Source organism: Myotis yumanensis, unplaced genomic scaffold (genome assembly GCF_028538775.1).
Source record: "Myotis yumanensis isolate MYYU_CA2020_CCGP unplaced genomic scaffold, mMyoYum1.0.hap1 SCAF_4, whole genome shotgun sequence".
Classification (NCBI taxonomy): Eukaryota; Metazoa; Chordata; class Mammalia; order Chiroptera; family Vespertilionidae; genus Myotis; species Myotis yumanensis.
In genome coordinates, this window is record NW_027223755.1 from 38,350,466 (window position 1) to 38,363,305 (window position 12,840).

Below are 12,840 nucleotides of genomic sequence, written 5' to 3' on the forward strand. Positions count from 1 at the left end.
ATGCAAAGCTGCAATTTTTGTTTTCTTGCTGTTAAATGATAAATTGGCCTTAGGCAGTGGTTCTCAACCTTCTGGCCCTTTAAATACAATTCCTCATGTTGTGACCCAACCATAAAATTATTTTCATTGCTACTTCATAACTGTAATGTTGCTACTGTTATGAATCGTAATGTAAATATCTGATATGCAGGATAGTCTTAGGCGACCCCTATGAAAAGGTCGTTCGACCGCCAAAGGGGTCTTGACCCACAGGTTGAGAACCCCTGCCTTAGAGCATTTAACTAGTGGCAGTAAAGGTTATTCTTTACCATTCGCATAATCTGCATAGATAGTAGAAATTCCAGGTCTCACCAGAATAACTTCTCTGCATTGTGTGAGTTTATCTCTTTCTGGAGCAATAATTTTGGTTTTAAAAAATAATATTTATATGTCTTTACCTTGAATGTGGGATAAAACATTTTGGTTAACGTGGGACCACATATACAATGGTGGTCCTATAAGATTATAATGGAGCTGAAAAATTCCTACTGCCCAGTGACCTCACAGCGCAGCTGTGGTAATGTCAGGACATCGCAGTGCAAAGCATTCCTCACCTGTTGTGGTCATGCTGGTGTAAATAAACCTGTCGCACCGCCAGGCATATAAAAATATAGTTTATACAATTATGTACCACTTGATAATAATAAACAACTATGTTACTGGTTTACGTATTTATTATACTACTAGAGGCCTGGTGCACGAATTTGTGCACGGTGGGGGTCCGTTGGCCTGGTTGGTGATCGAGGCCTATTGGGGGCTGGCCGGCCAGGGGAAGGGACCCCGGGAGTTGGCTGGATGGTTGTGGGGGAGGGGGGCAGCCAGCTGGGGGGAGGGGCCGTGGGAGGTTGGCTGTGGGAGTGCACTGACCACCAGGGGGCAGCTCCTGCGTTGAGCACCTGCCCCCCGGTGGTCAGTGTGCATCATAGCGACTGGTTGACAGGTCATTCCTGTAGTTCCAGTTGTTCGGTCATAATGGTCATACAGATCCCCTTTCTCTCTCTTGGTAAGCTATCTCTAACTTTCAATTTAATAGGCTATGCATCAGTAAACTAAAATGAAATTTTTAAAAATGGTGTCTGATTGTTTCTGATGGCCTCAGAATTCAGTGACTCTCCTCACTTTTCATGACAAAATACTTATTAGCATAGATTCAATAAGAATCTGTCCTTTTTACCAAGATATAATTAGACAAATAGATTGTTCACAGAAAGCCATACCCAAAGGGCTATATTTGAGAACAATGCTCTTAGTCAGGTATAAGAAGTCCATACTAAGGAACAAAGGGTTCACTTTATCTGTGGAGTTAGTGCCAACAAAACCCTCCCCCCAACACTGGCCTGGTGCCAGCCTCTAGGACCTGATCTGACTGGTGGTGAGGAAGGTCACTTCCTGGAAAGCCAAGGATGTTAGCAAATTTTGCAGACCTCAGGAAGGGAGGAATTTACCCCAATTCAGTGATACTGTAGGTGAAATCTGGTGGAAAGATTTCTTGGGCTTAGTCCCCTGGCCTTGGAATAGGGGAGCAAATAATCGAGGCTGTTAAAAGTCTGAGACCCCTTATGAAAGTTTCTGAAGAGAGGGGAATTTTTTAGCCTAATTAATTTCTCAGTAATCTAAGGCTCTAGTTTTGCAGAGAAAACTTGAGGCCTACCTATATGATTAAAATGCTGTGTGTGTGTGTAAATAATCAAACCTAACAAGATCAGCCTTTTTGTGATCAAGAGGAAATATTCTAAATATCCTTCTAGAAATGACAATCAATAAATCTTTGTTGACTGACTTATACTCAATTTATTTTAATTATATTGTTTGACCTAATGGAGTGCCCTGGAAGGACAGACGGGTTAGACTAAAAATCCTAAAGGAATCCCTTAATAACCTTATATAATAAAAAAAAAACACTAGCATGCAAACTAACAGAAAATGTACTTTATTTACTTATAACATCTTGTAAACAATCACACTGTGCACTTTGAATTCAATAATAACATTTTCCCCCCCATGGATTTATAGCAAACCCTATATAAAGTCAATGAGTTAATACAAGAGTACAGACGAATAGGGTAGAATAATTTCTGAAAATGTTAAATTACAGCACTTGATACAAAGACAGATAACTATCTATACCATAAAAATTTACATGCCACAAAACATTAATTTATAATTTTAAATATGCCATAAAACACATTTATAAAAGAGCATCAACATTAATTTTATTATAAACCAGTGAATTACTCAGAAGAATATTTATTAAAACTTAGTAGAAATCAGTAAATATTGCAACTGAGGTAAAAATTTATAAGTAAACAAAACTATCATTTATAAGAGCCAAAAAGTAAACGGAAGGGCAGACAATACTTTCTGACGACTCTGACTACTCCTTGATGTTTTGAAGCAGCTTCAATAGATGTGACTCAATAACCTGTTGAACTAGAACAAATAGGTGATCAAGACCACAGCATGCTGATTTAAAATTTTTTAAAAGAAATATCAAATTCAACTTAACATCCCCAACTTTTTCCTAAAATAAAATTATTTCTAAGTAGATATTTAAATACACTTAACATTTAGTTTCACTGACTTAGTAATTGCCCAAGTCACTGAATTTTCAGTTCTTGGTTGTTAAATTTTGAAACTGAAGGAGAATTCAGAATACAAGGTTGTTCTAAGGAACAGAAAAAGGCAACTATAAGAGCAGTGTATAGTTTGCTATAAAAATGTGAAACACATCTTGTAAATAGGTGTGTACTTATCTTCCAGCAGCTAATTATTTGGGTTGGTAAAAAGTAATAGTAACAAATTCATTTCTAGACTATAGGAATTTGTTGATTTCGCCCACAGTTAAAAGTACATGTCAGCGGTTAGGGTAACATGCAATGTTCTAAGACTACAGCGATGAAAATGGTTTGTAGTATTTACAAAACTTTACTAAAACGAAAGCTGAGCATTCTAAAATACTTACCACTTCTATAGCCCAGGGCTACAGCCAAGTCCATAGAATTATATCCAGAGTCGGTTTCTATTGTTGGGTCAGCTCCATTTTCTACACCAAAATAGAAAAATCTACTTAAATGAAAATGTGGACATGGTTGTCTATTACTGACTCATGTGCAAATAGCAAGACAGATTTTCAGCAAATTTAGAGAGCATCTTCAGGATGGCCTGACAAAGACCAGAGCACATGGACTGCACAGGATTCACTTTGGTGAGCCGAAGGGAAGACCCTTCAAACCAACCAGCATCCTCTAGAGCAGCTGAAACTCACAAACAACCAGAGACAGAACTTATGCACAAAGATTCTGCAAACAGAGAAAACAAGCACACGTGATTCCAGAGGAAAGCAACCAGGACAGACGCTCCGATTGCAGGCCTGCTGTGTGATGGAGCTGCCTCTCACACGGGCAACGCTCTGGTAGCAGGTGCAGCACAGTGAACAGCAGCAGGATTACTGCATTTAACAGTAATTAATGATTCTGCTAAGTAATACCACAGGAGGCCAAGTCAGCCCTGGCTGAGTAGCTCAGTTGATTAGAGCATTGTCGCACTACACCTAGGTTGCAGGTTCAATCTTCGGTCAGGACACATACAAGAGTCAATCAATGAATGCCTCAATAACTGGAACAACAAATCAATGTCTGTCTGTCTGTCTGTCTGTCTCTCTCTCTCTCTCTCTCTCCCCCCTTCCCCTCACCCCCTAAAAATCAATAAAGAAGTAAATAAAGTCCTCACGGCAGTTTCTAAATATTTTCATTTTGATCTGCTTACCTAAGAGCATTTTTACACATTTCACATGATTTCCATGTACAGCATAAAGCAAAGGTGTGCCTCCATTCTACAAAAGAAAAAGGTGATTTCATTTTCTAAGGTGAGCATGATTTGAAGAATTTAATGCTGCTGTGAGAAGTTTTACGAAGAACTGGGCATGTAAATGTAGTTTAAGGTAATTTTAATATTTTGTGAAGAATACTTAAATCAGAATTAGTAACAGAGTTTAAGTTATTAACTTTTTCTTCCAGGTGTTAATTAAGTTAATGAACTATTCTTCCAAATATTTAATAAACTTTATTATGTCTTCCCAAACCAAATAAATCCTAGAGTTTGATATACTAATTTAAAAATCAGTGTCACAGACTCACCCAATCGTATTCATTTACATCAACTCCACAATCAAGCAGCATTTTGACAATATCTGTGTAGCCTTTACTGCACGCCAGAGACAGTGCACTTTCGCGACCTTTTCCTAAAAGCTGGGGATCAGCACCCTGGAGATACAAGACTCTTCAATTCATTTAAACAAGAATACTGTTGTTTCTGTCAATCATAATTACAGTTCAACACTTAGGTCAGGTAATGTCCTGGGGTTAATAAAGAAATAACGCAAACTTCTATCCATGGATGCTTCTATCTCAACCCTAACTATCCTTCCACTCTGGAGTCAAATCACATCTCTACGAAGCTTCTCCTACAGGCTGACAGTACTTTAGTTCCCCTTGCACTTAGAGGGGCTGGGCTTTAAATGATCTTTCACTGTTTCATGTATGACTAGTCTTGCCTGCCCAACTAGATCCAAGTTCCACAAGAATGTGATAAGCATTTAAAAATCGTTTGGATCCTCTACCATTACATCTAGTTGGCTGGAGATACCAAAACTTTACTAAAGCCTTAACTGAATTTAAGTAACTGTACATATACATTTTCTGAGGCATTTTCCTTACATTCTGAAGTAGAAACTCTACCACAGCTATTTGCCCGTGTGCTGCAGCCCACATCAGAGGAGTAAATCCTTCTTCATCCGTGTGATTGATAACATTTTCTATTTAAAAGAAAAGCAATTTTTGTGATCTAATTTAACAACCACATATTAATATCACTATGAAAATACTGGCATTCTAAAAAGTTGGTTATGTTACTCAATGAGGATCACTTTGTGCTGACTTTTGTTCACTGAAGTCCTGTTATGTGTTGTAATTTGCACTGACTGTATTAAAATGTGCCTCCATGTAGACAACTAAGTTCAAATAGCATGTTATTTAAAGTATAAATTACCAGACATGACATATATAATGTTAGGTACAAGGTAATCCACAGAACACTGGGCTGGTAATTAGGAGACCAGAGTTTGACTCCTGCCTGTGTCACTTTCTAAAAGTGTTATTCTGGGCATGTCACTTAATTTCTCCAATACACAGAATAATACCTTACTTATCTCATGAGTAGCTTATATAATAGCCCTTAGCATTACATAAGTATATACTATTATAAAAACTCCAAAATCTTACTAAAGCTATCTTCTAGTCTATAACTAACATTGCTGCCTCTGAATTTCATTCATTCTTGGTGGTGTGCTAAAATAATATAATGTGAAGATTGAATACTTTGAAAGACAGTACATGTAATTCTGCCGTGAATCCCATTTTCCCCCCTAGATTCAGTTTACTAGTTATAAAGGCCACTGTTTTGCCCCTAAATTTATTTAGTAGCTTGAGGATGAAACCTTCAAATATTTATAAACAAACAGAAACATAATGATGAAGTAAGTCTTTCTTATAAAAGATTGATGATTAAAAAATAAACATCTAAAAAAGTAAAATAAAATAAAAAAATAAACATCTTTTATCATGCACACTGTGTTCAATCAATAAAGTTGGGACCACTGTCTAACTTCTTGGAAAATGAAAATAAATGTAAAGCTTGATCTTTATCTCATTACACCAAAACATATTTCATATGTGTCAAAAATTGATATGTAAAGAGGAAACCACAGAAGTTCTAGATAAGACATGAATGAATTTATTTATAGCTTTAGAGTACGAAATCCTTTCTAAGCAGGACATAAAACTGAGAAGTCACAAGGAAAAAAATAAATTTACTGCTTAAAAATGTTAAGCGTTTGAAATATATCATAAAGTCAAAGGAAAAATGACAAACTGGAAAAAATATGCAACATAAACAACAAAAAAGCAAATTTCTTTAATTTTTATAAAGGTTCACAGAAATAAACATAAAAGGAAATTCAAATATGCCATAATTTAAAAAATGTAAGCAAAACCAGTATGAGATGCTATTTTTTAGATTAGTCTGATATCTTGTGTCAGTGAGGGTATGGGGAAATAGAAATTCTAACTCTGGTGTGAAGATGAGACAAACATCTGGCAATAAATAGAAAAATTCATATACCTTTTAACCTAGCAAATATTCTTGAAGAAATTTGCCCGTGGATATACTTAAAAAGAATGCCAACAACATTGTTACTTAATAGCAACAAACAGAATCAACCACCACCAGGGGGACTAGTCAAAAAACAAAAAACAAGGTATATGTATGTGCAATATAATGCAAAATCTGGACCGCCAAAAAGAATAAAATAGATCTTATGTACTTATATGGAAAGATTTCCAAAATTTTAAGTGACAAATAAAGGGCAGTATTTTTCCTCTAGTGTAAATAAGAAAAAGCACATACACATTCTCACATACAACTCCAAATATAAATGAAAATGTTTTCTAGAAGAGTTTTCTGAAAATATAAGAAAATTATATTTGCTTTTGGGGAAAAGGTTAGGCTGGTAAGAGAAGCTATAACTTTTATACATTAGAGTACTTAAAATCTTATATGCCTGGTAAGATTACACACCATTTTTTAAATCTTTATGCTTTCCTGTCTAAAAAGAAAAAAAATAACAACTCTAATAAATCCTATTAAATTTGTTTTTAATATATTTTAACAAATAGGCTATTACCTTGTTCAATACGAGTAGCCAGGTAGAGCATCTCTCCCTGAGCAGCTAACTGATGAACAGATAAAGCTGAAACAATACCATAGAAAGCTTCATGTATATATGTAGGGTACACTTTCATAATCTCATTGCTCATGTTTGTGCAGAAATTTTCTTTTCCACAACAAAATCTATCATTTTATTGATTTAAAAAGTCTACCTAAAATATACCCTAACCTAGCTTGTTTGGCTCAGTGGATAGAGAGTCCACCTGCAGACCAAAGGGTCCCAGGTTCGATTCTGGTCAAGGGCATGTACCTTGGTTGCAGGCTCCTCCCTCACACAGGCCCTGGTCAGGGCTTGTGCAGGAGGCAACCAATCGATATGTTTCTCTCATATCGATGTTTCTCTCTGTCTTTCCCTTTTTCTTCCACCTTCCCTAAAAATCAATGGAAAAATATCCTCAGGTAAGGATTAATAAAATATACCTTAACACTGCAAGTAGTCATTCTGTATCTGAGAATTGACTCTTTTAAGGTAATTCTGACACCTGCAAAGTGTTATTAATTATCAATGAATATGCATATTGTTATCATTAATGACTAACAGTACAGATTGTTACTAACTTTATCAATCAAAGAAATGGCTAAGGCACTTAATTTTTAAAATAGCATCTCTTTTCCAAACTTGTAAGAAAGTTGGATCTAACAAAGACACACCTTTTGTCTTTTCATTGATTCAATCCACTGAAGTCCAAAATATCATTATTTCAAGACTCCATGGGTTTTTCTTAACTTTAGGAGTGAGGTGGTAAGTGACTGCTGAGCTTGAGAGAAAATTCTTGAATGCAGACCTAGTTGTGGCGAATTTGGTATGTGTCCTTAGATAACTGATTAAACAGTTTTGTCTGTAACATGAGGCACATGAATCACATGATCTCTAGATATTTTGAGATCAACAATTCTATGGTTGGAATATTTTAAGACAATCTCTTTATTTTAAACAAAACCAAATAGGCACTGTTCTATGAGAGTTCACATTAAAAATTAGTATCACTGCAGTGGTATGTTTGGGTGGCCTTAATACAGAAAAGAAAGCAATTGGGAGGCACATGCAAGTAAAACAGAAATGGCCAATAGGTGGAGTAAGTCATATGCTACAGCATGCGATTCAAAATCAGGAGGAATCTAATATCTCCAACGTAAAGATATATATATTTCACCATACATTAGGATATAGATGCATTTACATTATATTCTCACATATAGTTCCTAACATCAAATTGCTAACTGGTTGTCTCTCATTAACTTACCCATACTATACAGAATACAGTTTATATAGAAAAGCTTCATTTTATTTCTTCTAGAATGAATATACAGTTTTTTTTAAAAAAAATGTGGACTCAAAGTATTTTTTAAAAGGTAGTTTCATATTTACATTATTATATTCAAATGAAAAATTACAGTAGCAATCAGTCAGCTTTTACTACAAATAACTCGTGGTTCAGTTGATCTAGTTTACAAGCACAGTGTGAAGCCTGGCACTCCAAGAACACAAAAACACTCACAATGTCTTACTTCGCACAAAGTTTAGATTAACTCGTTGTTTTTATAGATTATAAAGGTTTTAAGAATTAATATTTCAATCTGTTTAAACATAGAAACATAAATTATGAACTATTTTTTGATTATGCAGTAATATGTAAAAAAGTTTTAAATTACTAAAACTATGAACACATCACTTCAGCTTTCTAAAATGAAATATGCATTTAATGAAAACATGTTTCAAAGCCAAACTGTTGAAACCATGATATTAATAACAAGAAGAGTTGAATACATCAGTGGGAACTACTTACAATTTGCTAACAGAGGTGTGGTTGAGACCTCATTTCCTCTGTGCTTGTTGGTTAAGGTAGTTGACTGTTTTATGGGTGAGAAGTGCTTTGTTGTAGAGGGGGTGTAGACATGCCTTACTTGGATTCCCGGGGAAGGAGATGTATGGATATTGCATTCAGCTAAGTAAAATAAATTTAAACACATTAAAACAATATGGTAATGACAAAGCATTTCAAAGTTCTATGTCAACGCTTACATTAAAAAGGAAATACATGAGGTAAATCTTCAACTGTTTCTCAAGTGATATTAAATTATTTTTGCCATAAAGTCTGGACTATGAGAGTGAATGTTCCAGAAAAAAAATTTGTATTAATGTTGAGCAATTTATTTTTGGAATAGTATTTTTATTCAATAGAGTGTTGTAAAGTAAATCTACAATATGATGACAGATTTCACTGAGTTAAAGCACAGGAAGCTAATGCTAATCAAATATTCATGGAATAAGGAATATTAAGGTAATTCACTTGTAAAAGACAACAATAATATTTTTCTCCTATGGTTTAGGAAGGAATAATAGAAACTTTATTAGAGAATTTCTAAATAAACAAAGGTTAAGCAAGAAATTTAAGAAACTCAACATGTACTTATGGACATTATGTAACATGAAGTCATTTAATTTTGGTTTCTGTGAGATTCTAGAAAATCATATTAAAAGATGACTTCCAAATTTTCTTCCTAAATTCAAAATCTCATGATCAGAAAGGAATGAAAAAAAACATACACATTTAAACAAAAACAAAACAAATGCAGATATTTATACCATAACTTTCAACCTTTAAATAGGACAGATGCCACCTCCAGGTCCGAGTTAACCTGATCTTGAATATTTTTACTATCCTCTTCATTTAAGGACTTCACAAATCGAGAACACACGTTCATATCAAATCGGTTAGGCAATATGAATTTCATCCCCATGGCAACACCCTGCGCCGATCCTTCTTGTGCATTTGAGTCCAGCTGATGTTCTATTTTAATGTCTGGCATGCCAGTTAGACTATAACTGCTGGGACACTCTTCCACTATCAGCTGGGCTCCAAGATCCAGATTTGCTGATGTGGCCATGATTTCAACTGTAGTTTCAATAATTAAAACATTTCTTCATAATTTCTCTTGGTTTTTTAAGAGTGGCATCCAGTGTATTCTTGAAATCTGGGTATAAAAAAAATCAGAAAGAAATTAAAAGTATTATATCAACTTAGGTAAAAGTACATAAAATAATCATTTTCAATCAAGTATGCAAACAATATTCTTATAAACACCTATTAATAAGAGAAAGTATACAATGTTCATAGGTAGAGAACCCTGGATATAAATCCAAGCTCTGTCATTTATTAGCTGAGTGAACCTTACAAGTTACTCAGCCTCTCTAAGTCTCAGCCTCACTTGTAAAATGGAGATACCACCACTGACCTCACAGGATCCTGGTAGACCAAATGAAATACAGTAACATTTTCACCTTCATCACTAAGTTCCAACAAATTTTAATTACTCTTTTCTCCCCTTTCCTATTCCTGAATATTGCCAAATGGATGAAAGATCAGGCTAACAAGAAAAAATAAACTTTCATGCGAAAACTTTAACCTCTCATCTTAGGTTCATTTTTTAGCATGCTATGTTTGTAAGTGGCTCTCAGTTTGAATTTAAGATAGCATTCATGTTTGTACTCAAGTCTACTGGCATGTACAATACCCGTGATTCCTAGATAGTGAAAGACTGTACAAAGCTTTGGTTATGATGAACTGGAGATATATTTCTTTATCAGTTTTTGTTCAAATCACATGTTACCAAATTAATATAGATTTTTATGAAAATAAAGTGTGGAGATTATAGATTGGTTTCCTTTGCTTTAGCATCTCTAGGACATTAGGATCAAAGTAGAATTTTTGGATCTCAATCTTTGCAATAAGTATTAAGAATACCTTTTTTTCAAATATAGGTCATCAAGACATGAACTAAAAAAATGCTGACTCTCAATGCATAGATTATAAGCACACCATTTACTATTATTTTAAAATTAGTTTTCAGTAATCATTGACACTTCCCTATGGACCTTACTATAATTTTAAGAGAAATTTCACTATTTTACCTAAAATTGGTTCTAAAAAAAAGAACTCCAAGACATATAATTGTCGCAGATTATAATCACTGAGACATGAAAACAACATCCAATTAATTGTTTCATGTTAGAGTTTCCTGCCTCTTAGAATTTTGAGAGGGTGCAGGGTGTTTAAAAATGGAAGAATGTCTTAGGATCACAGTGAAGCAGAGGTTGGTAAACCATACATTTACTGATAAACATTCTCCAAGATTGATCCTTATAGCAATCCACTGAGTAGTCAGGGCAGGCAGTCATTATGTCCACCATAGAGAGGAGGAAATGGGAGCTCATGAGTATGAGGGACCCACCCAGTTCTCCTGACTCCATCACACTGTCCACTAAAATAAAGCAGCACTGCCCTAGCCGGTTTGGCTCAGTGGATAGAGCCTCAGCCTGTGAACTGAAAGGTCCCAGGTTCGATTCCAGTCAAGGGCACATGCCCGGGTTTTGGGCTCCAGCCCCAGTGGGGGACTTGCAGGAGGCAGCTGATCCATGATTCTCACTCATCATGGATGTTTCTCTCTCTCTCTTCCTCTTCCTTCCTCTCTGACATCAATAAAAAAATATATATATAAAAAAAGCAGCACTAAATTAATCCCAAACTTCTAAAACAAAAAGAGTTGAAGAAATAACACACTGTAATAGTAATTACAAAAAAGAAAGTAACAGATAACGAAGTCAGTACCCTTCAGCAGAAGAAGGAAACCGGAGCAGAACATAAGAATGAATGGTGTTTCTTCCGGTGAGAGCCAGCCCTACAGGTTCTTACCCTGCGGGGGCCTAAGTGCAACTCCGCCGAGCTCTCTCTGCACCCTGCATATATTTCTAGTTCAGCATTTATATCATCCTCTTGAAAATTCCCATTTCAACTCCCCCAGATGGAAAACTCCTCTAGAATGGGGACTACTCTTACGAGACTTTGCAACACAAAACAGTGCTTGGCCCTATCAGGTACTCCACAAATGTTTTCTGACCTAAACTTTAACATCTTCATATTCTTTTCTATCCTGAAACGACCCTGCATTATGCTCAACAAACATCTGCTGATTACATCTGGTGTTCCATTCCCACCATCACGACTAGCTAGCCGTACAACCCTGGGCAGACAACGCATGTAAAGTCTTCTGAGACTCATTTTATTCACCTAGAAAACAAAAATGGTTGAAATAAACATGTCTAATAGTCTTTCCAGCTCGAAACGCCTTCCATGTAATAAATCAGAGTTTACAGGAGCAACTCCGGGCCTTTGAAGGGAGGAGTGCAAACGTCCTTGGGGGAGGAAGGGGCAGAAATACACAGGACGCTATTCTGGCCCTGCTCTGGAGAGCAGCAGCGAAGTTGGCTGGTTAGGCCAAAAATTGGAATTGTAGGAGGGGGGAAAGTGATCGGTAAGAGAAGGCGGCGAGAAAAACAGGTAAGGCCAGGGAGAGCTGAGACCCCTCCATCTACCAGCGCGCAGCGAGGAAGGGAGTGAGGGGCCCCGAGAGCAAGTGGCACCGCGCTAGTCCCCGGGACGCCGACCACGGCGCCCGCTCTCCCCAGCCCCGAGCCGTCCCCCAAGGAAAGGCGAGCGCCAGGAAAATGAACGATGCCTCACGGGCGACAGGTGCCCCGGCGTCCCAGGACTGCAGCCCGCCACAGGGAGCCTGTGCCGGGGAGGGACGCCCGCTCCGCCGCCAGCTCCGCCCGGGAGGTCCCGGCGCGGCTCCGGCGGCAGGCGGACACTCTGGCTCACCCGCGGCGGGCGGGTCCGGGGGACGGGGGCCTGAGGCCGGCCGCGGGGGAGCGCAGGGCCTCGCGGCCACCTTCGACAGCCAACCGCGAGGGGGGCCTTCCCATCTGCGGCCACAGGTTCACTACAGGCCCTGGAGCCCCGGCTTGTTTTGACCGCGACGTCACTTCCGAGTTCTTCTTTCGCTTTCGGGGCGAACACCGCGCCGCGTCCAGGCAGCCGGGAGGCTGGCCAGGTCCTCTCCCGCCGCCGCGCCGCGCGGGGCTGGACGCCCGAGCTCTACAGGGACCGGGTCATTTCAGTGGGTCACTCTGAGTGACTGGAGCAGAGCCCAGTCTCGCCCGTGGGCCCCGCCCCTCCC

General features: G+C 37.7%; 1 protein-coding gene across 4 annotated transcripts; it reads right to left on the reverse strand.

Annotated features, from left to right (window-relative positions):
- Positions 1–1,953: 1,953 nt before the first annotated feature.
- On the reverse strand, positions 1,954–12,802 carry ANKRA2 (ankyrin repeat family A member 2). 4 transcript variants are annotated; one of them, XM_070412174.1, is made up of 9 exons: positions 12,483–12,802; positions 9,423–9,798; positions 8,610–8,768; positions 6,779–6,844; positions 4,755–4,852; positions 4,176–4,301; positions 3,805–3,871; positions 3,002–3,082; positions 1,954–2,469 (listed from the first exon to the last, which is right to left on the reverse strand). In XM_070412174.1, the coding sequence occupies exons 2-9, from the start codon at positions 9,709–9,711 to the stop codon at positions 2,414–2,416; spliced, it is 942 nt and encodes a 313-aa protein (XP_070268275.1). In that variant the 5' UTR covers positions 9,712–9,798; positions 12,483–12,802; the 3' UTR covers positions 1,954–2,413. The 4 variants fall into 4 exon arrangements, with proteins under 4 accessions (XP_070268275.1, XP_070268278.1, XP_070268277.1 ...); XM_070412177.1 differs by lacking the exon at positions 12,483–12,802 and adding an exon at positions 12,345–12,374; XM_070412176.1 differs by lacking the exon at positions 12,483–12,802 and adding an exon at positions 11,892–12,217.
- Positions 12,803–12,840: the final 38 nt, after the last annotated feature.